Source organism: Lactuca sativa, chromosome 7, assembly GCF_002870075.4.
Source record: "Lactuca sativa cultivar Salinas chromosome 7, Lsat_Salinas_v11, whole genome shotgun sequence".
Lineage (NCBI taxonomy): Eukaryota > Viridiplantae > Streptophyta > Magnoliopsida > Asterales > Asteraceae > Lactuca > Lactuca sativa.
Genome location: NC_056629.2, coordinates 186,100,711 through 186,123,483, shown reverse-complemented (window position 1 = coordinate 186,123,483; position 22,773 = coordinate 186,100,711). Strand labels below are relative to the sequence as shown.

Below are 22,773 nucleotides of genomic sequence, written 5' to 3'. Positions count from 1 at the left end.
CTTGGTGGTCAATTTCATCCTACTGGTGGTCTTCAATATCACTTTCTTCAACAACCCCTTCTTCACCAACCCCTTCTTCACCAACCCCTTCTTCAACATCACCTTCTTCACCAACAGTTTCTTTATTTGCTGCATTGTTAAAAAAATAAATTTATGAAAAAATTGCAAAAATGGTCCCTGTGGTATGCATTTTTTTGGGGTTTTAGTCCAAGCCTCGACTTTTTTGGATTGGTGGTCCTTTTGAGCTAGTTTATATGCAGTTTTGGTCCCTGTCCAAACTAAAAAGACTATTATATCCTTAATGAATTTAGTTTTCATTTTTCTTTCAATTTTTAAAATTATTATTATCATTAAATATAAAACCGGGCCCACCTCTGTGACAATCCGAAATTTCCATTCTGTACAAACCATATCAAGTCAGTAGAAGATTAGAACAGTTGCAGTAAATTTCCAGACTTTTAGTACAAGTTTGAGCATTTCAGGTTTACACTTAAGGAGATATCAGGAGAGTGGATGCACTAGGGCTTTGTGCAACTCTGTTATTCCAAAACCCTATGATATTAGAGTTCATTGCGTGAATAAAATATTTTCTGCCAAAAATCCCAGGACTATATATAGGATTCTGAGCCATATTTATTCATTAGTTACATTTCCAACTAAAGAAAAACCGAATTCTCTCTCAAGGATCTTCGGACTTTCGTCCCAGAACGTGAGTACTTCTATCTAGTTGTATTATATAGCTTATTAAGTGCTTAATAACCTAGATTACATGTCAAAACAACAAGATTTAAGAGTTTACCGCCCAAGAACATCTTGGACCGTAAACCCTCCTTTAAGGCACAAATGGTGCCTAGTCCTTTCCTTGAGCAATGAAACTAGTTTGGACTTGTACCCTAATGTGTTTAGGACTAGAAAACACCCTTAGAACACCAAGAGTAAGGTGTTCACGGCCCAAGAAGTTCCAGGGCCGTGAACTCCAAACAATAGGGCCAAAAGGTACTTCAAACTCTCCTAAAGCCTTGTACACTAGCCTAGTTTAGTTCCTAGTTAAATTAGGGACTTGAAATCACCAAAAACACCCTTCCAAGGGAGATTACGGCCGTAATCTCCATGGGGTTTGGTCCCAGGGCCGTGAACTCCTAAAAGGAGTTATTTAATGCCCTAAACTCTTCCAAAGACCAAGCCATTAAGTGGAAATGCTTCTAGGGAAAATATAGAACTTCAAAGCACAAAATAACCTTAAGCTTAGGAGCTTACGGCTGTAAACTCAAGAGTTTACGACCGTAAACTCCTTGTGTGTTGGTTCTTGGAGAGTAAACTCAAGGATAGGGTCCTTTGGAACCCTAAACCCACTAGCCTTGTCCTACAACAACTTAGATGCAATCCTTAGGGCTTATAACACTTATATAAAGTGTTTATCATGTTCTAGGATGTCTTAACATTTTCAATTAGTAGTTTAAGACTAATTGGGTGCATATATGTGTGATTATATGTTCATTAGGATCATAGTGCGTGTACAAATCCTCACTTGACACCTAACAATCCTACACCGTTAAGTTCATCCAAACCACCATCTTTAGGTGAGTTCATACCCCTTAATCAATGTTTTAAATGATTTTAAATGCTTTATTGGGGGGGGGGGGGAATACAAGTAGAAAACAACATGTTATTAAATCAATCATAGTTATTTATAACTGTGTTTTCATCCAACTGATTTCACATGCTACAAAATGTGTTGTATGAAATGGTTTTCTATCTTAAAAAATACCATGTTATCAAAAGTATTACGTTTGAAATGTTTATTAAAATGACATCAAGTCATTGTTAATTATTGTTCAAAACTCTTAGACGTCATACAAAACCATTTCTTTTACCTTCTTGAACAAAACTATATCTATATACTTATGTTCTTATATATGTATTGATATTATAGTTTTCATCCTTCATTCAATTTTCCACACTCTTGTGTAACAAGGGTGTATAAACCTGCTTGGACAATCAATTACCTTCCAGTTTACTATTATAGGGATAGTTAGGAGATACAAAACATTATTCCTATTACAAGGAAATTACACCAAAGTCAGTTCATTCATGAGTCTATACTATACATTACATGTTACATGAATACGTCTACATCGATACGCTTACATGAATACATTTACATATATAGATTTATTTGTATACACTTACATGGATACTTGTACCTAGATTCACTAGGATGATTTACTAGTACATTATGTGTAAATTGTTCTGCCTATCCCAGTTCAACGGGATGTCTAGACGGGACTAACCAATCCGGAACCCACCTGTTAGCAATAGCGGTGATGAACATCTATGGATGCCTACGGTTATTACTTATATTAGGGGTACCTTTACGAGACTAACCATTCATTTAACTTGCTATTCGCTACAGAGGTAAATGAACATCTACGGATGCCTACGGTTAATACATATATTAGGTGTACCTTTACGGGACTAACCATTCCTTAAACCTGCTGCCGACTACAGAGGAAAATGAACAATCTACGGATGTTCAAGGTTATACATTAGGTAGTCGCGATGTAGTGTTGATCTTAATACAAAAGGACAACACTTACATGATTATATTTTTCCTATTACTTTATTTTGTGATACATTTATGTAAACGATGAGTTAGACTAAGTATTGTTAGTAATAGTCAAAAAGAAGGAAAACCATCTTTGTTATAGCAAAACATACGAGTCTTGGTAGAAGACTACTTACAAAACACACGAGTCTTGGTAGAAGACTACTTACAAAACACACGAGTCTTGGTAGAAGACTACTTACAAAACATACGAGTCTTGGTAGAAGACTACCTTCAAAACATTCAGGTCTTGGTAGAAGGCTACTCTTTATACTAATAGAAATCATAGGGATTTGCTAGAGTATTAAAACGCTTTCAACTGCTTTCAAACAGTTCACACTTATACAGTCTTTTTCCAAAGATTTACAAGTCATTACTTTACAGTTTTACAAATCAAAGACACATTAATACTTATGAAATCACCAGCTTTACGCTGATACTCGCTTTCAAAATAACTTGTATTCTCAGGTCACCAGTTAGACAGGTACGATGGCTAGGTTTTTAGAAGACGGAGCACAGACAAGACTCGTCTTTTATTTTGATTACATATTTTGGTGTCTTATTACAATTAAAGAACACACATGTATTAAAACTTTACTTTTAATGCAATGGATGATTTTGTTGCTTGTTTACTACTTTACACTGTTATGATACTTCACATGACGTCCTCCACCCCAGAATGTTTCCGCCGTTCTTGGTTTTGGGGTGTGACAACCTCCCCCCCCCCTCTCTCTCTCTCTCAATTCGTCTTCCACCTCCACAGCCAAAAGAAATTTGGCCTCCAGTCAGAAATACGTTCCTCTCATCCCTCCTCTCGCTAGAAACCCCTACACATAAAAATCTGGCAATATTCAATGCCTCCCCACTACGCCACCATCACCTTCGTTTTTACAGCCGAAGATGGAGGGGATTCTGCATCTGATTCAACTCAGCGATGACAAATCCATCAGTGACCTGTGCTTCTCCATCGATGGAGTTGAAGTTTGGTTCGGCTGAATGAGAGTAGAAAGAAGATGAAAGATGATCGGCTGATGTTTCAATCAATGGATGGTTATACTACTTCAATTTTTGTGATACTTCGTTCCTGATTTGTTTTGATCCAAAAATCACACCAACCACCAACACCGTCATCCACCTCTATCTCCATACACATGAAATCAGAAAGCCCGATATAAACCATCTACCACTGAACTCAATGCAACCCAGATGAAAATCAATGAAAATCCAGGTGAAATTAGACATAGAAATCGACCAAATCGAACATAGAAATCGACAAACTAGAGCCATCTTGACAGAAACCCTTACCCTCTTCCGTTTGCTGGAGGTGGAGGTGAGGATTCAGGTCTTTGAACGTTTGAGAAGAAAGTCTTGGATGCCCTTCTAGTGAGTTGGAATTTAAATCAATAGATAGGGGATTATTGACGAGGATTGTGGTTGGAAGATTGAACCAGAGTGTCATTGCTCACATTCCAATCCATCACACCCTAAAAGTCCTCCGCCAACCAATCATCTCTAAAAATCCTTCCCGACAGTTTTATTTAAAGGAGATTTATGTCAGGGAGATCAGGAATTAAACTCTTAAATTGAGTTTTGATTTCTAGATTTAAATTTTTCCTTCCAGTTAAGGTGCTGAAATTGATTTTGGAGAAGGAGGAGGGTCACCAACATAGGGAAGGGAGAGGGACTTCTTGATAGTCACTGAAATGGGTCTTCTCCACCTCGATTTAGTGTGTGTATGTGTGTTCATAGTGAAAGTGGGTAAAGATCTTTAAGTTTTTTGTGGGTTAATCCAAGTTTTTGGAATCTGATGTTGAAATTGATTATGAATGATGTTTAGATCGCTGGTGGGTTTGCACAGGTGTGTGTGTATGTGAGAGAGAGAGAGAGTGTGAGAGAGAGAATGTTTATTAATAATAAAACATTAAATTAAATACAAAAAATATAAAAAAAAAATGTATCAGAAGGACATTTTAGCCTTTTTAGTTTACTGAGGGACCAAAACCACAATCAAACTAGGCCAAAAGGACCACCAATCCAAAAAAGTCGTGGTTTGGACTAAAACCCCAAAAAAATGCATACCACAAGGACCATTTTTGCAATTTTGTCTAAATTTATTATTATACAAATGTAGATGAATTAATAATTAAAATAAAAATGAACCTTCTGTGAGCAATGGACATCGCCTCTTGTTGTGTCCTTCTTGATGACAGTTACTACATCTTAAGATGGACATCCCTGTCTTGTTAATTGTATGCCTTCTTTCATTCTCTGTAGGACATTTCCTTCTGTTTACTTTGGGCCTTCCTGGCATTCTCCTACACCTAGGTGGTAATATGGGATCACATAGAACATCAGACCACATGTTAGCTCCATTAATTGGTTTGACTGGATACCTATAGCAACTTCCAAACATGCTTTTTTTGAACCATACAGCTACATAGTCCTCTACATTTCCATTCAGGTATAATATTGTAGCAATGGCATGCACACAAGGGATACCACTGAGTTGCCAGGCTTTGCAACCACAAGTTTTGCTTTCAAGGTGAATTGCATAATCTTCATGGGCTAATTTCACTACATATTCCTGCTCACCACTTGGAACAACATCCCAATACCTGTTATGAAATCATATTAAGAAGGTAAGTTATTTCATATTAAAACACTTACAATTAAAGAATATACCTTTGTTGTTCTTTCATCTTCTCAATCCTCTTTCTAATATATGGGCAGATTTCCATTTCCCACTTATGCCCCTTAAGATTTTGATTGTACATCCTCTCCATTACGTACAACCTGATTTCTTCCAGCATTGTTATTATTGGTTTCTTCCGTGCCTCTATAATTTCTGCATTGAAAGATTCAGATATATCGTTTTCTACGGCATCACAACAACTCTCAGGTTCAAAGAACCCTACACCATGTGTTTGGGTCTCGTTCTACCAGGTGCTCATAAGCTTCTGTGGACATTGTACGAATTTCCCTCATGTATGAGTGGAAAGTGGAGTTGGTTGTAGCCTTTGTAGCCCTCCAAAATAACCTTCTAAACTCAACACCCATGAACCCTTTCTTCTTAAAGTTGGCAAAGATGTGTCGGGTACAATTCCTATGCTGACATGATGGTGCCCTTTCCTTAACAGCCTCCATCAAACCCTACAAGGTGATAACAAATTTCAATTGTAAAGTACAAAATAACACATAATGTAGTAAGTAAAAAGAAAACTAAAACACACCTTGTGTTGGTCCGAAATAATTGTAACACCCCTACCATCTCACATCTCAATGTCCTCAAGTAGAAGATCAATGAACCACATCCAAGTTTCCTTGTTTTCAACTGGCAAAACAGCCCATGCTAGAGGGTACATTTGGTTGTTTGTGTCCCTACCGACGGCTGTTAACAACTCACCTCTGCAAGTACCATTCAAAAAACAGCCATCAACACCGATAACCCTTCTACATCCTTCAATCTAGCCATGTGACAACCCGAAATTTATTCCGTCATATTTAACCCCTCCTTCCGTTAATAAGCCTCGTTTTATTAAACTGTCCGTTAACCTTTTGGAAGAGGTTAATTAATGTGGGACTTTTATAATGACTTGGTAAGGGTTGAAACAAATTAGAAACACCCACAAAATGCCCTTAAAAATGTTTAGTTTCAACCAAGTCAAAATACGATCACTAAATCGGATGCGACCAAAAGCCCCGTTTAACGGCAGTATCGGGTAGATTTCCACTGAGCCCCAACTCAAACCCCTATATAAGGGGGAGTGGACTCCATTCATACTCTTTCCACTCTCTCTCTACACTCTCTCTCTACAACTTATTTTCGAGCCAAAATCGTCCGTTTCGAGCCCCAAACGAGTAAGCAATCTACCCTAACTTGTTGTATAGCTTATCTAGCATGAAAATTCGATTTTAAGACATAAAATAGGGACAAGATTATGTGTTTACGGCCCAAGAACACTCTTGGACCGTGAACACCCCTAAATGAGGTTTTTAAGCCCCAAAACCCCTCTAAACTACCCCTAAGGCTTAGATATGGCTAAACGACTTATGGAAACGGACTTAGAACACATTGAACTTGACTTTTGGGGAGTAAACTTGAGTTTACTGCCCAAGAACTTGCTTGGGCCGTAAACTCCTCTTCATGGGGAGTAAACTCAATTTCTAGTGTTAGAAATGCCCTCAAACACCTCCTATGGCCTTGGAAAAATGTCTAGAAGCAAAACCCATTTAAGTAAATGCTTTAAACATTAAAGAAACCAAGGGAATAGGAGTTTACGGCCGTGAACTCCCATAGAATTGGTCCATGGGCCGTAAACTCCCATTAAGTGCCCAAATGATGCCCTAAACTCCCCATTTGACTTGGAAAAATGCTTAGGATTTTATTCTCTATCATTTAAGCCCTTAAAACACCAAAAGAATATGTACATAGGAGCTTACGGCTGTAAACTCCTTGTTTAGGGCCGTAAACTCCTATTTGGTCCATTTAGATGCCTTAAATCCATTTATTTGCCTTATATTTGGACCTAGCATAAATCTACAAGTGATATGAGACACTTAGGCATCCTAGAACACCCTCACCATGAGTTTACGGCCATAAACTCATGGGGAGTTAGTCCCAGGGCCGTGAACTCTATAAAGAGTTTACTCTTGAAGAGTAAACTCCCTATCTAAGCCATACACGCCCTTAGATGTTACCCGGGACACTCCAAGCGCTTAATCAAAGTGTTTTCCGCACTTTAGGATGCGTATACGTGTTTAATTAGTATTATATTTACTAATTGTACGTAAACATATATTATCATATGTTAATAGGTCACTAAGTGTGTTCAAGTCTTTACTTGACACCGAACACCTTCGTCGGATCCACTTATATCAGGTCAGTTCATACCCCTGAATTAACCTTTTTAAATGTTTTTACATGTTTTATGGGGGGGGGGGGGGGGAATACAATTTAAACATGCCAGTTATCATATCAATCACATGTGATTGATAACCCGCATGCACAAGGATTTATTACACTGTTAACTGTTTTACCAATAATGATACTGTAAATGGTTTTTCTAAAACGTCGTTACTTGTTCAACTTTTACTTATGTTATTTTATCAAAGTTTCATTTAAAACTTGTTTATGAAATGTTCCCAAAGGATTTCTAAAGGTTTTCAAACTTATTTTACAAAAGAATACCAAGTTATGATTTCCTTAAGTATAAAGGTTTTCCAAAGTTTTCATCAAGGTTTTCTTCCATGTTTTTATACTCCTACTTGTTAGATACTACTACTTCGTTATACTTCTACTTAGTTAATACTCCTACTTAGTTAAATGCTTCTACTTTGTTAATGCTTTTACTTCGTGATACACTTATACTTGTTAAACGCTTCTACTTCGAGAAATACTACTACTTCATAAACGTTCCTACTTTATTACCGCTTCCACTTCACGAACCGCTCCTACTTGATTAATGATACTACTCCGTAAACGCTTATACTTTATTGACACTTTTACTTCGAGAAATGCTTCTACTTCACGATACGCTTATACTACACGATACGCTTCTACTTCACGATACACTTTTACTTCACGATACGCTCCTACTTGTTAACACTTATACTTTGTGAAACACTTCTACTTCGTTAAACACTTAAACTTCATTAAATGTTCCTATTTGTTAAATGTATGCCTGTGCTTGTATAGATATATATAAATAATGTTTGAAGGACTTAGGAAGGCTTGTTCGCCCTATTTCCTTTTCTTCGTTGAGATGTGGTCTAGTGGGATCGGATGTCCGTCCGAAGGTCATTTGATCATTTGTTATATATTATGTATACAAGCATAGACATATAGGTTTACATTAGTCAGTTCAGTTGTGAGTCTCTATAATTAGTCCAGTATTTTACATCAGATCTCACTACACGAGATACATCTTCAGTACACGGCCTTCTCCGTTGTCAAGTTGGTAACCAGAGTCTCTTGTAGGGAGAGCGGACATTGTGTGTATAGATCTATACGGGATTGACAGCCCCGCACCCTGACTGCTAGCTACATTCCACGGCCTACCAAGCCAAGGGGTGACAAATGTCACACTTACACTGGCACTTGCAGGGCGTCAAGTTCTATAGTGTCTATCAGTATGGTTACGAGTATCTCAGGGTTACCTTATAATTCATGGCCTTAAGGTAACGGGTTTTAACACTGTATTCACTATATTCACTTTTTTTAGACCTTGCTAGACGTATCTTTCATTTGATACCGTCTGGGGTCTGTGTCTCCCTTTTGTTAGACTGAGCCAGGCGTACCGTTCATTCGGTACTCTCTTTGCCTTAGTCAGCAGTCTTCACTGCTGAGGCATATGTTATTTTCCCTGATATTCTCCTACTTTCTTTCAAAATCAATACCACATTTTGATAATGATAGTGTTAAGGAAAAATTACTTTTTACCACATAACTCTGTCCAGTCATGGTAGAAGACTGCTTTTAAATCAGAAAATATAGGATTTTTTGGAAACGACTCTAATTCACTGTATACTTAAAACTACTACTTGTATAAAGTTATTTGGATAAAATGACACTAAATACTTATGAGCTCAGTAGCATTTATAAAAATGCTGATACTCGCTTTCAAATAACTTGTATTCTCAGGTCAGCGTTAGACAGGTATATTCCAGGAGCTTTTGGATGAAGACAGTTTAGTACCAAGCTGCACCTATATTATTACTTGTATTACTTGATGTTTTCTATGTAATGTAAACCATGTAAAACTATTACTATTAATGCAATGGTTGTTGTACTTTGATTACTATACTGCATATGTTGTGATACTTGACATGACGTCATCCACCCCAGAACGTTTCCGCCGTTTCGGTTTTGGGGCGTGACAAGCCATCCTTGACAGACTTCAGGAAAATATACATCATTTTGAAGTAGTGTGTAGCATCAGGCATATGATTTGTCTCAATCAAGACTGTTGACCCAAGATTAACCCTCAATAACTCAACACCATAATTCAACAGTTTCTCATAATGGCCTACCAAATTGCCTGAAATCTCATCTAGTGCAAAGTACTTGGCATTTCTACACTGCCCAAGACGTACCTTGAGACCATAGTCTTTCCTAACCACTTCTGCCATTTTCCTATAGCTAAACCGAGGCCTTTCCAAAATGCCAGGTATTAACATTTTTCCAATCCACTTATACGTAACAAGACACCCCAATTTTTGTTGTCTAGCACAATTATGCTTATCAATTAGTGACTTGATCTGGAATGAATTTTCCTTGTTCATAGGACTAGCCCATAGTCTAAAAGGGCAAGATGGCTTCCCTTTTTCATTTTTACTGCACCTTACTAACAATGTTGTTGCCTCATTTTTTTCATACCACAAAGCATAACCCTTTGACACAACATAATTTGTTAACATGTGTATCAGTTCATCTCGATCAGAGAATCTCATACCTAACTCAGGCATCATAGTATCCCATTTTTGGTTAGGATCGTGAATAGGATGTTTTTTTTTACCTTATCACTAGCTTCTTCCCCTATGCCTTTTTCTGGAATAAGATTCTTCTAAGACAAAAAGGATCAACAACTTCAAGCCACTGAATGTCCTCATCATCAGCTTCATGGTCCACCGATAGATCATCCGACAATACCGAGTCCACATCGTCTTCATATGTTTCAGTACCACTGTCCCCTTCTTCAACTTTCTCTTCTTCAATCCAATCTAGTAAGGGTTCATGATAGTCATCAATGTAGACACTGATTTGATTATCATCATCATAAAACCCAACATCAAGGAACCTAACATAATCATCTTCATTCCTGACCTCCCTTAACCCATCTACGAGGGACTGATTTTTAAGACAATAATACATATCCCGACATCTGTTGTTGATCAAATTTTGGAGATAGGTCTTGAAATCCTTGAAATCCATGTTACATACATCTAGCTCCATACAAGATAATTTATCAGGATGGAAGTAAACAAAGGATTAGGAGAAAAAACACCTTTGTGGTAGACATCAATGTTGAGTGAGTCATGAGACATGCTTGCTGCACAATCGACGAACTCTCCTTCAGCTTCTGTAAAAATCAATTTCACCGTCACTTCTATAGATTTCACCGTGGTGTAAGAACCCTAGATATCGATTTCACCCTTCACTGAGAACCCTAGATGGTGAAATGAAATCCCTTGTGGCATTTATGTTTCCACCTAATTTGTTTTAATAATCCATGTTATATTTACCCTTTGATCACCGGTAAACAAAGAACGTAACCCACAGATGCCGGTCAATTTTTAAAAACCTTAATTTTACTGTTAACTTTATTTGGCTTTTTAATAAAAAAACATTTCTTCGTTGGTGTTTCTTGAACAACAAAAGATAATTGGGGTAATATGGACGTTTTTGAAACATAATTGGTCTTTTAAGTCATTTTCCCTAAAATAAAAAAAATAACAATTGATGAACATACAATTATATGAAATTAAGTTAAAAATAGAAAAGTGAAAGTTGTTTAATTACATTCCAAATTGATTCCCAAATAAGTTCCCTTTTCACAAGAAAATGTTAGTTGTTAAAAAAATCAATATCTAGTCATTATTTTTAATTGTTGGTCGATTGCCATGAGGTTGAGATAATCATTAAAAAAACTCAAATTACAAAAAGTAAAAATCATTAGCTAACACTATCAACCATTTCCAAATAAAAGTTATAAGCTAGTAGATCATAAATATAAAATAGCCATCAACAACCGACAACACTTCAACTCATACATACTAAAAAAATGTGTGAGAGTCCAAAACTCGAATAGAAATAAGATAATGGAAGTAGGAAACTATAACTTACAACAACTATAAAGCACATTGTTATATCTTTTAATTGGCTAACAAAATGATTAATTTAAAAGTAAAATATTTTAATAAACAATCGAATGAAAGTATGTTGCTATTTTTTGCAATAATAAACTTATTACTTCTCGATAAAGATTTTTATTACATTTGTTGTGAATAAAAGACATGGTGAGTTTATGTGGTTGTGATGTAAAGTTGAGAGATCCAAAGGCTGGAAATGAGGGAGGGTTTTTGACGCCCGGCCGTTAGTAATAATAATAATAAAATATTTAAATCTATTTTTATATCATTTTATATTTGTTATTTAATTTTTCAATTTGTTTTTACTAAATTATATTAATTTACCAGTTAACTTATTAGAAAAATAATTAAATTTTTTCTTCATAAATAAATTAAGGTTGTGTTTAGTTGCAGAAAAGTTAACCGTTTTCCGGAAAAACTTTTCAAGAAAAATGAGAATCTGGAATCGCATTTAGTTCTTCTATTTTTCTAAAATTTTCATAGAAAATGAAAATGTTCCGTTTTCTAAAATTACAAAGAAGTTGAAAATTTTGAAAAACCCATAATCATTGTTTTCCATATTTTTGAATTCCAACATTTTTCTAAAATATAAATACACACACTCCCACCCTACCCACCTCTACCTACCCCCGCCTTAACACCCCCAACCCACGACACACCTACATACCTACCTACACTCACCTACTCCCAAACTCAACCCAACACCACTATCACAATCACCCACCTACCATCACAATCATCACAACCACTACCCCATCACTAGCACCACCAACATCGTCGCCGCCATCACAACCACTGCCAAAATTGTTGCCCCCACCACCATCGTCGCCACCCCCGCTGCTGCCGCCACCACCTTTCAACAATCTTTGGAGTCGCGGGGTCTAACAACGATATGAACGTTCTTGACAAGTCTTCACTTTTCAACGATCTTTGGACCGACAAAGCACCTAATATGATGACGATGAGCGAACATTCGTGGAAATACAGTTACTACCTTTATGATGTGATATACCTAGATTATTCTACACTTAAGAAGGCATATTCGGTTTCCTCAAAGTGAAAAAGCAAAGTTGTTCACAAAGAGGCAGGAATCAGCAAGGAAAGATATCGAAAGGGCATTTAGAGTCTTCAAGCAGACATGACATGTAGTGAAATATGCTACACGACTTTGGGATAAGGAAAAAATTAAAAACAATGGTCCTAGCATGTATTATAATGCATAATATGATCATTGAAGATCAAGATCGAGCGATTTGCATGTATGATCCTGACGACATCGACATCCTGCTTGAAGAGTTCGTACCCGGAACGAGTGTTTTTTTTTTTTTTTTTTTTTATCACAAGTTGTTGAAATTCATAACAACGAAACGTGTTTTAATCTTTAAGAAGATGTTGCAGACCATTTGTACCAATTCAACATGAACGAAAAATAGTTTTTTTTTTTAATAAAGTAATGTAGTTTGAAGTTGTATTTTTATTTTTATAATTAATAAAAAACTAGTTAAAAATATTCATCAATGTTTTTTTTTTCAAAAAATGTAATTTTATTGTATTTTTGAATTAAAAATAAAAAAAATAATGTGAAGTGGAGTGGTTAGTGGTGTTTATCCCGTAGATTTAATGGTAGTTAATGATGATGCCATGACACACACCACTATATGTTAGTGATGGATATAACCGATGATGTTACCTTTTGCAAATTGCGTATCACACTTAATGAGATACTTTACAAGAATTTAATCAATAGAATTAGAAGAGGCAAGACAAAATGGCATGATAAGATCATTGTTTTTTTTTTTCTATTTTTTATTTTTAATATGTTCGTACAATATTCATAATTATATCAATAATTTGATTTATTTTTCCAATTCAAAGTATCCGGTATAAATAATAAATATTAAAATTAAGATAATTAACAATCATTTATCACATGTTCTTTACTTTATAGTATTAAACATCGCTAAATATATAAAAATATGTAAATGTAACTATCATTTACTTCTTCTAAAGAAAATAAGGGAACACACTTTTACTCTTATTTTATCAATACATACAACGTTTTTCTATTTTAACATTATAATACTTGTACTATTTTATGTACGCTAAAAAAGAAAATAATTTATTGTTAAATTGGTAAACTCCAATGAATAAGCACAAAGGTCCCGTAGCTCAGTTGGTTAGAGCGTTGGTCTTATGAGCCGAAGGTCGCGGGTTCGAGCCCCGCCGGGACCATAATATGCCACTTTATTTTAATTTTTGTCAGTCTACCGTTACGACGTCGTTACCTCGTTTTACTTTCACCATTTTTGCGCCTGAGAGAAGCAGTTAGCGTTTCATTTTCTAATGTAAGTTTGAACGTATAATTCAGGGTTTGAAGATGAAACCCTTCCATCTGTAATCTTGTTGGTGTGTCATCTCCTAAAGCTGCCTCTCACCTAAACAAACCCCATTCATCCCTATCAATATTATCAACAAATCCGCCATTGCCATGGCCCACGATACCTCTCTCTTGGATTCTTTTCTTGCTACCTCTACAATTACCCTTTCTGCGCATATGCTTTTTCCATACCCTCTTCAGCTTCTTGTTCCTCGACTCTGGTTAGTATGCAAAACCAAACCCTCTTCGAATTATCTGTTCTTAATTGTTTCATCATGATCTTCGTCACTGTTTCTATGTTTGATTTGTTCGTACTCAAAATCCTCGTCGTATGATGTCTCTTTTGTTAATACAATTGATAACTTTTGCGAATTGTGAGGTTTTGATCATAGATTCATTGTCGATCAAGCAAGTAACATGATTGTTAAATTGATTTAGCATTTCATAGAAAGAATTTATCTTTATGTCCATGATCGTTTCAAAATGCTTTTCTGCCAGGTGTTTGATATAAATGGGTGCTTGCGGGTGGTTCAAGAGATTAATCGGCATGAAAAGAAAGAAAGAAACCAGACCCAAGAAAACAGAGGTAATTGTAAATTATAATTCCCTCTTTGACTTTGAAGGTCAAACTAAACAGTAAACACTCCCTAAACTAAAAATTAACATTATTTACATCAATTTAAGATCTTTTATCCAATTTACCATAAATTTTAGAAGATTTCATAAGCATTTTGAAGTTGAATGTCGTTTGTTGACCTTATAAAGTCAGAACAGGATACGAAAATCACAAATAGCTTAAAGAACCGGGATTCTTTTCGGGTTATTGGTCGAAGCACAGGAACAAAAGAATTTGCTGCAACTCGAATCCAAACAGCTTATCGGGCACATCGGGTATAATATAAATATAATTTTTTTTTTGTCATACATTAATATTATATATTTTCATGTTCTAAAATTCCATTTTTTGAAACAAAAACAGGCAAGAAAAGCTTTACGTTGCTTAAAAGGAACATCAAGATTCCGTTCATTGGTTGAGCCTATTGCTCTAACAAAGCAATCTTTTTCTGCTCTTGACAAAATTCATTTTTGGAGCAAAATACAATCAGAAATTAGAACCCGACGTCATTGGATGGTGGCAGAAGGAAGAATAAAGCAAAAAAAGCTTGAAAATCAAGTCAAAATTGATTCAAGGCTTCATGAACTTGAGGTCGAGTGGTGTGGTGGGCCCGAGACAATGGATGAGATTGTATCTAGGATACAACAACGTGAAGAAGCTACTAATAAACGGGAACGTGCTATGGCCTATGCTTTCTATCACCAAGTATGTCATTTTGTGTTTTTATTACATTCCCATTATTATAATATATGTCTATCTAATGTATGTGTATATTATTGAATTTTGTATTGTGTTTTTAAATTATTAAATAGCAGTAAGGTTACGTTTGGCAGACTAACTGAAAAGCTAACTGCTAGCTAATAGTTGAAAAACTGCTATTCTCTGCTATCGGATAATATTTGATAATACTGATAGGTTTTATTTGTTTTTAAGTGGAGGGCGAATTCGAATCGATATTTTGGTCAAGCTTACTTTGACTTAAGCAAGGAGAGTTGGGGGTGGAGCTGGAAGGAGCGGTGGATTGCGGTGTGCCCATGGGAGGCTCGGGTGGTTGCACGGGCTAAGCAACAAAACAAGCCGTCGGGTAAAACAATGAGACATGGTGCACCCAAGATAATTGTTTCGGTTAAACCACAAATGTGTAATGGAAAAGGTACAATCAAAACAGCACATGGTACTACTACTACTTGAAATGTTGAGGATACGTATTTTCTTTCATGAGTGAGAGCAAGAGTATATTTGTTTTTTAAAATTTTTATTTTGTGTGATTATTAATGTATAGTTTTTTTTTATTTAATTAAGTTGATTTTGAAAATATGTTCCCTGATATAAAAAATTAATTGAAATAACAATTTTTTTGCGCTAAGTGTCTCTTTAAAAGGCTAGTGTTTCTGTTTCAAAGAGGAGTTTGTATCAACCATATATATCTATATATCTTCTCTATTTTAATAAAAGATTAGTTTTAATCTCCATTTGACATGTGCCACTCTAATACAACTCTTTATGAATATTATGCCACATGTCAAAGAGATATATTAGGTAACATTTCAAAATTCAAATTTATTTTTTTCTAATTATTATATGTTATGTTTGAAGTTATAATAACTTTAAAATTTTGGTATATCTCTTAATTAATGATTTATCTAAAATAATTGACAAATAATTTTAGAATTTTTACTATGAAAATATAATTTATTTTGTAACCGTGGTTCCCACGGGTTATAAACTAGTTTGTTATATAATCAACAACTTTAATTCTCACCCTTCCGAGAATTGTGAACTCTATGTCAATCGGATTAGCACCTTAAGATGAGAAACTCATAAAAACACCAATGTCCAATCTAGAATCCACCATTGCTTAGAATTTGATGTATATTCAATATGATCATGTTTCATTGTTTAACACTTGCCCAACCAATAATGTGTTTGAATATGTAGAATTTGGTAACTTCATGCATGATGTATTTTGTTGTTTCCCATGTTTTTCTTGTGATTCAATGTACATGTAATGAAAAAGTTTTACTCTTAATCAAAAGAAGACATTACATCAACAAGAGATAAGGCGATTCCAAAATCGGGGAAAGATATTTAAACAAAGAAATTTATGACTATACCCAATTTGGGGCCTCTTCAATTTATGATAAGCTCCCTTAGCTCTCTTTCGTCGCCCATCAGGCCATCACATGTGGGATGTGATGCAAAAATAACTACAATTTACAGGTCATCTTCCTGATATACGCCTCCTCCATTCACTTCACTTCATGTATTTCCTCAATTTATGTGGGATACTAGTAAAAATAAATACTCAACACTAGACTTGTCTAATCCTTGGATGGGAGATTTAATACCAAAGGGTTTATACTCTAAAGGTATAAGGTGTTGCCTTTTTTTTTAGGTCAAAAGTTCAAGTCCTGAAAGACATAGATGAATTTAGGAGTTGATTAGATTTATAAAAAAGAAGAAAAATATGAAAAGAAAAAAAAGAATTGTATTTTTTTCTCTCTCTCAAATTCCTCTTGATTTGGGATGAGAGTTTATAGGGAAAATTTGCATGGATTTTTTTTTTCCTTTTCTCTCAATCTTCTACCAATAAATAAACTCAAAGGCAACAATCATTTCTTAATCTTGTCACTTCCTTTCCAATTTGTGCGGTAAATTAGACTCTAAAGCAGAGAGTAAATGAAATTTATGCAAAACATTTGAAAATAAATATATATTTGGATTGGTCCTGGATAATATAGTTATGTGTACCATAACCCATGAAACATCATGTTATGCTATACAACAGACGTCTAAAAATATGCACGAGTACCGATACCTAATGTTTAATTGTTCCAAAAAATAAGAACCAAAATCGAATTCAGTTACAAATATTAGAAATAAGAATTGTCCCAATCATAATAGTTGGTATTCAGTTACAAGCATTAGAAATCACAACTATCCTAATCACAATAGCTCGTAATCAGTTGTAAACATTAGAAACAAGAATTGTCTCGGTCACAATAGCTACATAGCTGGTAATCAGTTGCAAACATTAGAAACAAGAAGTATCCCAGTCACAATAATCAGTTGCAAACATTAGAAACAAGAGATGTCATGATTACATTTACAATAGCCGGTAGGATGTCTTGATGTTCACCCCTTGCTAAGGCTAGTAATTGTTAGTATAGACATACACAATGCTATAGTAATCGGAGACTTTATATGTTTTAAAAGATTGTTAATTACATCCATTGTTTTATATACCAAATTAAAAAACACAATTTTGAAACGTAGCGTTTTTCAAAACTAATATAATGACAATTTAATTTAAATGTTTAGAAGGGGGTTATAAACCTTTTTTTTTATAATCTTTAAGTGTGGTGTTTTTACAAATATTAGGGCTTTATATGTAGTAAGGGGTCTTTGGTTAAGCTTATTTATGTTTTTTTAAGCTTATATCGGTTTTATATCAATATAAGCTAAAAAAAAATTTGGATAAAAAAACTTATACCAATTTCATACCGTTAATAAATCAAAATCAAAATCATAAATAAAACACACCTGACTTATTAACTTATAACTATAAACTATAAGTTGAAAAGGATATTTGATAAGCTTAACTAAACATCCTCTTGATAAAAAGTTTGGTTATCAAAAAGAACAAAATCAAAACTTAAGGGGACAATAAGTAACTTCCGCAGGAAGATATTAGATATCAGAACTTCATTCGACCAAGCAAAATAGAGCACAAGAACACACGCTGATTTTGCCGCCAAAATCCGAATATGCTCTGTGTACCTCTCCGTTCTATCTCTCCCCACCCCAAAATCCCACTTGGATCGCAAGCCAAACTGTTAAGATTCTTGCCAACAACCCGTTTTGTTCATTTTCATCATCGTCGTAAAGATTTGAACAAAATTATTCACAGGAGTAATGGATATAGTCATCGTCCTTGTCCTTGTTCGAATTCTGATACGGGGGTTTTCAGTTCGAGCAAAGAAGAATTCGATATGGAATTGGGACGCTTGTTGAGGCTGTTGCCGGAGGAGATGCGGCGGAGAGTTAACGAACATCAAGAACTTCACCAATTGATCGAGGTCGTTATGGATTTGGGTCGGAAACCCCTGGCTCGATTTCCTTCTGGGGATTTTGTCTTATCAGAACATTTGATCACAGTGGATGATCTCGAACACGCTACTTCATTGGTAAACATGATTCTAAGCTTCTTGTCCACCAAGTGTTCGATCTTTTGCTTTTCGTTTGTAATTTATGTCTATATCTTTCTCACCTATGATAGGTAGGCGATTTCGCCATTGATAATCGAGCTGGAATTAGCAGAACATTGCACCGAATCAGTGCCATTAGAAACCGCAAAGGTGCAATCATCGGGCTAACCTGTCGTGTTGGTCGAGCTATATCAGGAAGTGCCAAATTACTTCAAGATCTAGTTAAAGACGGAGCTTCTTTACTCCTTATCGGACCTCCAGGAGTTGGAAAAACTACAATTATCAGGTTTGTTATTTCACACGCTTACAGTCTTATTCTCCTTTCTTTTGTTTGATTCTTTCTATTACAGGGATGTCGCTCGAATGCTTGCAAATGAATACAAAAAACGCGTCATGATTGTAGACACCTCAAATGAAATCGGTGGAGATGGTGATATACCTCATGCAGGTATAGGTAATGCTCGAAGAATGCAAGTTCCTGATTCTGATATGCAACATAAAGTGTTAATCGAAGCAGTTGAAAATCATATGCCTCAAGTGATTGTTATCGATGAAATTGGGACAAAACTTGAAGCAGCAGCTGCAAGCACTATCGCACAACGTGGGATTCAGTTAGTTGCAACTGCTCATGGAATCACAATAGAGAATTTAGTCATGAATCCTTCTTTAGAAATGCTTGTTGGAGGAATTCAAAGCGTGACTTTAGGAGATGATGAAGCAAATCGAAGAGGTGTTCAGAAATCAGTTTTGGAAAGAAAAGGTCCTTCTACTTTTGATTGTGCTGTTGAAATCATTTCTAGGGTTGAATTGAGAGTTCATACTAGTCTTGAAGCTACAGTCGATGCTATTCTCTCTGGTTTGTTCTTCTCCCTTTGGAAGCATGGGTAAAATAGTCATTTTAGTATTTATTAATTTTTTATTTGTTTTATGTTACAAAAGGTCGTTCCCCAAAATATCAAATTTGCAAGCTAGATGGAGTTTTGGATGCTACTTTACAAAGTGATCAAATTGTTCCCGATTCATTTGTCAAGAAGAGTGTCACTACAATTGAAATGGCAAATGACCATCTTACCCCTGACAAACACATATCCAAAGAGTCTCAAAGCGAAAAAGACAAGTCCTATGATAAACATAAACCACCCTTGTGTTTATTTCTATATGGGGTATGATATTAGTAACTAATTCTATTTTCTTTAGGTTTAATTATATATATGGTTTATATTGTGGGTAGATATTGTAGGTTTCAGAAACAAGTGTGATGCAAGTTTTTAAACACTTAAAGATGGAATCTACTATTGATTTTACTGAAAATATTAGTGAAGCTGATGCAATAATTGCATTACTTTCAAAAATCAAGAAAAATTCTCGGATTCAAGCTGCTGCTCACTCTAGTGATGTACCTATTTATGTCACGAAAGTAAGTATTATTATAATTTTTTATTTTTTTAAAAAAGTTATGAATAGATTTTTCTTGATTGGTTTATTGATAAATTTGTGTTTGTAGACAAGTGCATTGATGCAGTTAACGAAGGCTATAGAGGCATTAGTGAGTGATTATGATAATGAATTTGAAGATATTGAAGATGAGTCTCCAATTAATGAATCAGAGAAGATAGATGCTTTGGAGGTTTTTTTCTTTCTTTTCACATTTATTGAATAACCCTAAATTCATTCAACTTAGATTTTTATGATTATTATTATGTTATAGGAGGCAAGGATTGCAATTGAACAAGTTGTAATCCCGAAAGGGGAATCTGTGGAATTACTTCCTAGATCATCTAATATAATGTTACTTCAAAAAGATCTTATTCGTAAATACAAACTACAATCCCAACAAATTGGCTCAGAGGCAACAACAGATGTAAGAATTCGTATCTTACCATTTCAAGCTAAAAAACAAGATACAAATCCTGAAAGGAATGATGAGGATTATGGTAATGATGATGATGATGATGATGATGATGAGAATGATGATGATGATGATGATGAAATCAGTGAGTTTGACTTGTCAAACACAAATGGCTCCCCCTACCCGATGGACAGATTGCCACTCTTGCCTGATTAGATAATAACCTTATGTAATTATTTTTTTGATAAATACTACTCAATGTTGACTTTTATAGTAAATATATTTTGTGGGAAAAATTAATAAAGAATTGGTAAAAGATAAGGGCGTGTTTTGTTGATGAATTTCAAAGGAATTTGAAGGAACTAGAATTGGATTCCTTCAAAATCTAATATATATTCTAACGATTTTATCATTCATGAAGTTCCATTTGTAATTTTTTTTAATGGATCGTTAACAAATATATGTATTTCTTGAATCTTACAAAAATCTTTTGAATACCACATCTAGTTTATCTGACAAATGTATAACACTATGTTGTTGGATATCGATATTAAATATTTATTCTATTATCATAAAATCATATAATATTTGTTGTCATATTATTTATTTGGTGTTTGTATAATTAGGGTACGTATGTTTGATGTTCATATACTTACAATCCAAAAGTAAGCTTCATATATATATATATATATATATATATATATATATATATATATATATATATATATATATATATATATATATATATATATATATATATATATATATATATATATATATATATATATAATTTTAGTAAATAGTAAATCAATAAAGGGTGTACTAGTCATTTAACATAACTCGTATTCCAATCGAATTCTTTTGAGAAATTTAATTTTGTGAACCAAACACAAACAACAAATTAATGGAACTGAATTAGTGAATTTCATTTCCTCATAACCAAACATGTAAGCAATGTAATATATTGTTAAAATCCTTGTGTGAAGCAAATGCCGCATAATTAAGTTTATCATTTTGAAATGGAGAGCATAATTAGCTTAAAATTTAAAGACCTCGAAAGGCCGGTTTATAGATAAGGTGATAGGTGTATTAAAATCCATTTGAAACAGATTAGTTGCCTTTTTTCCTAATTAGAAATGTTGGTAAATGGTTTTGGTTGGCTTTTTCCTATTATTGGCCGGTGCCATTGACTTTGTCCATTGATCATTCAAATTAATTATTGATATTAGTTGTCTTTGCATGCACACTTTTTCTCTTTACATCGTGTCAAATACCTACTTGATATGGTCAAATATAGAGAGAAACTAAGTCAATTATATATGGTCAAATGTGAGTTGAACACTTGGATGATGGAGAATGGCCACAATCACTTTAGTTAGCAATATATAATTCAATGGTAATTTGGTATGGTATAGAATCTATATGTAAGCTTTGGAAGTATTTGATAACCCAAGAAATGTCACAAATACTTTTTAATGATGATGAAACCAAGAGCATTGTAATTGTAGATAGACATAGCAACAAGAAGAGATCCAAAAATCTCATTAAAATGAGGTGGACAGAAGGTAGAAGTAGATAGTCAAGTCTTCATAGGAGAAAAAATGAATCACTTAAATGACATCCAAGACGTGGACAACAAAAGCAACTGGTAATCACCAAGTTATTTTTTGGCATGAATGTATCACTTAGAATCTTGTAGTAGAAAATAGTATCTTCTATTTTATTTTATGTTTGAATGGAAAACAATAAAAGATAGCTAATCTTTGGTTAGAAGTTGTCACAAAAAAGAAACGAAAAGAAAGGGTGCCAAATTTCCTATTCTCTTGAAAAATAAAGAAGATTATCCTGAAAATGTAATGCTTTGCATTTCTGACTTCTAGGGGTGGGGGATGTATCATGGGAAATAGGAGCTATCATGTAAAGGAATGTGACGTAAGCAAATGAGTTTTGATGCTAACCACAACCAATCATTTACTAATATGCTAATGCTATATAATTATTGGTTACTTACTTTTTTCGGTCATTTAGCTTTTATAGTTACTAAATTGGAGAAGGGGAAAAAAGAAAAAGAATTTGTCCCTTTACCCAAAATCCAAAGACACTTTTGAGTATGTTACATAAAAGGTCTCTTTACATTTGTTGAAGCCACTATTAGTACCCCAAACTTTGGTTTTGTGTATCTAGTCCATACATAGGAATTTTTTTCATCACGCCATCCCTCATTCCGGTTCTTTGGTCCATCAATGATGA

The 22,773-nt window shown here is 34.6% G+C and overlaps 3 protein-coding genes and 1 non-coding gene across 9 annotated transcripts; 3 read left to right on the top strand and 1 right to left on the bottom strand.

The window, feature by feature from the left end:
- Positions 1 to 5,874: 5,874 nt before the first annotated feature.
- LOC111914964 (uncharacterized) lies at positions 5,875 to 10,069 on the bottom strand. The gene is made up of 2 exons (XM_023910672.1): positions 9,516 to 10,069; positions 5,875 to 6,010 (listed from the first exon to the last, which is right to left on the bottom strand). The coding sequence occupies exons 1-2, from the start codon at positions 10,067 to 10,069 to the stop codon at positions 5,875 to 5,877; spliced, it is 690 nt and encodes a 229-aa protein (XP_023766440.1).
- Positions 10,070 to 13,631: 3,562 nt separating this feature from the next.
- On the top strand, positions 13,632 to 13,705 carry TRNAI-UAU (transfer RNA isoleucine (anticodon UAU)). Its single transcript has one exon. It is a non-coding gene; the product is annotated as a tRNA-Ile (tRNA).
- Positions 13,706 to 13,825: 120 nt separating this feature from the next.
- Positions 13,826 to 15,832, top strand: LOC111913577 (protein IQ-DOMAIN 10). 6 transcript variants are annotated; one of them, XM_023909313.3, is made up of 5 exons: positions 13,826 to 14,071; positions 14,349 to 14,436; positions 14,625 to 14,741; positions 14,830 to 15,171; positions 15,400 to 15,832. In XM_023909313.3, the coding sequence occupies exons 2-5, from the start codon at positions 14,362 to 14,364 to the stop codon at positions 15,655 to 15,657; spliced, it is 792 nt and encodes a 263-aa protein (XP_023765081.1). In that variant the 5' UTR covers positions 13,826 to 14,071; positions 14,349 to 14,361; the 3' UTR covers positions 15,658 to 15,832. The 6 variants fall into 6 exon arrangements, with proteins under 6 accessions (XP_023765081.1, XP_023765074.1, XP_042752212.1 ...); XM_023909306.3 differs by having other exon boundaries at positions 13,830 to 14,071; positions 14,616 to 14,741; XM_042896278.2 differs by lacking the exon at positions 13,826 to 14,071 and adding an exon at positions 14,084 to 14,258.
- Positions 15,833 to 18,170: 2,338 nt separating this feature from the next.
- Positions 18,171 to 20,844, top strand: LOC111913590 (protein SEEDLING PLASTID DEVELOPMENT 1). The gene is made up of 7 exons (XM_023909320.3): positions 18,171 to 18,653; positions 18,746 to 18,960; positions 19,025 to 19,530; positions 19,614 to 19,837; positions 19,915 to 20,091; positions 20,179 to 20,301; positions 20,383 to 20,844. The coding sequence occupies exons 1-7, from the start codon at positions 18,234 to 18,236 to the stop codon at positions 20,737 to 20,739; spliced, it is 2,022 nt and encodes a 673-aa protein (XP_023765088.1). The 5' UTR covers positions 18,171 to 18,233; the 3' UTR covers positions 20,740 to 20,844.
- The last annotated feature ends 1,929 nt before the right edge of the window (positions 20,845 to 22,773 follow it).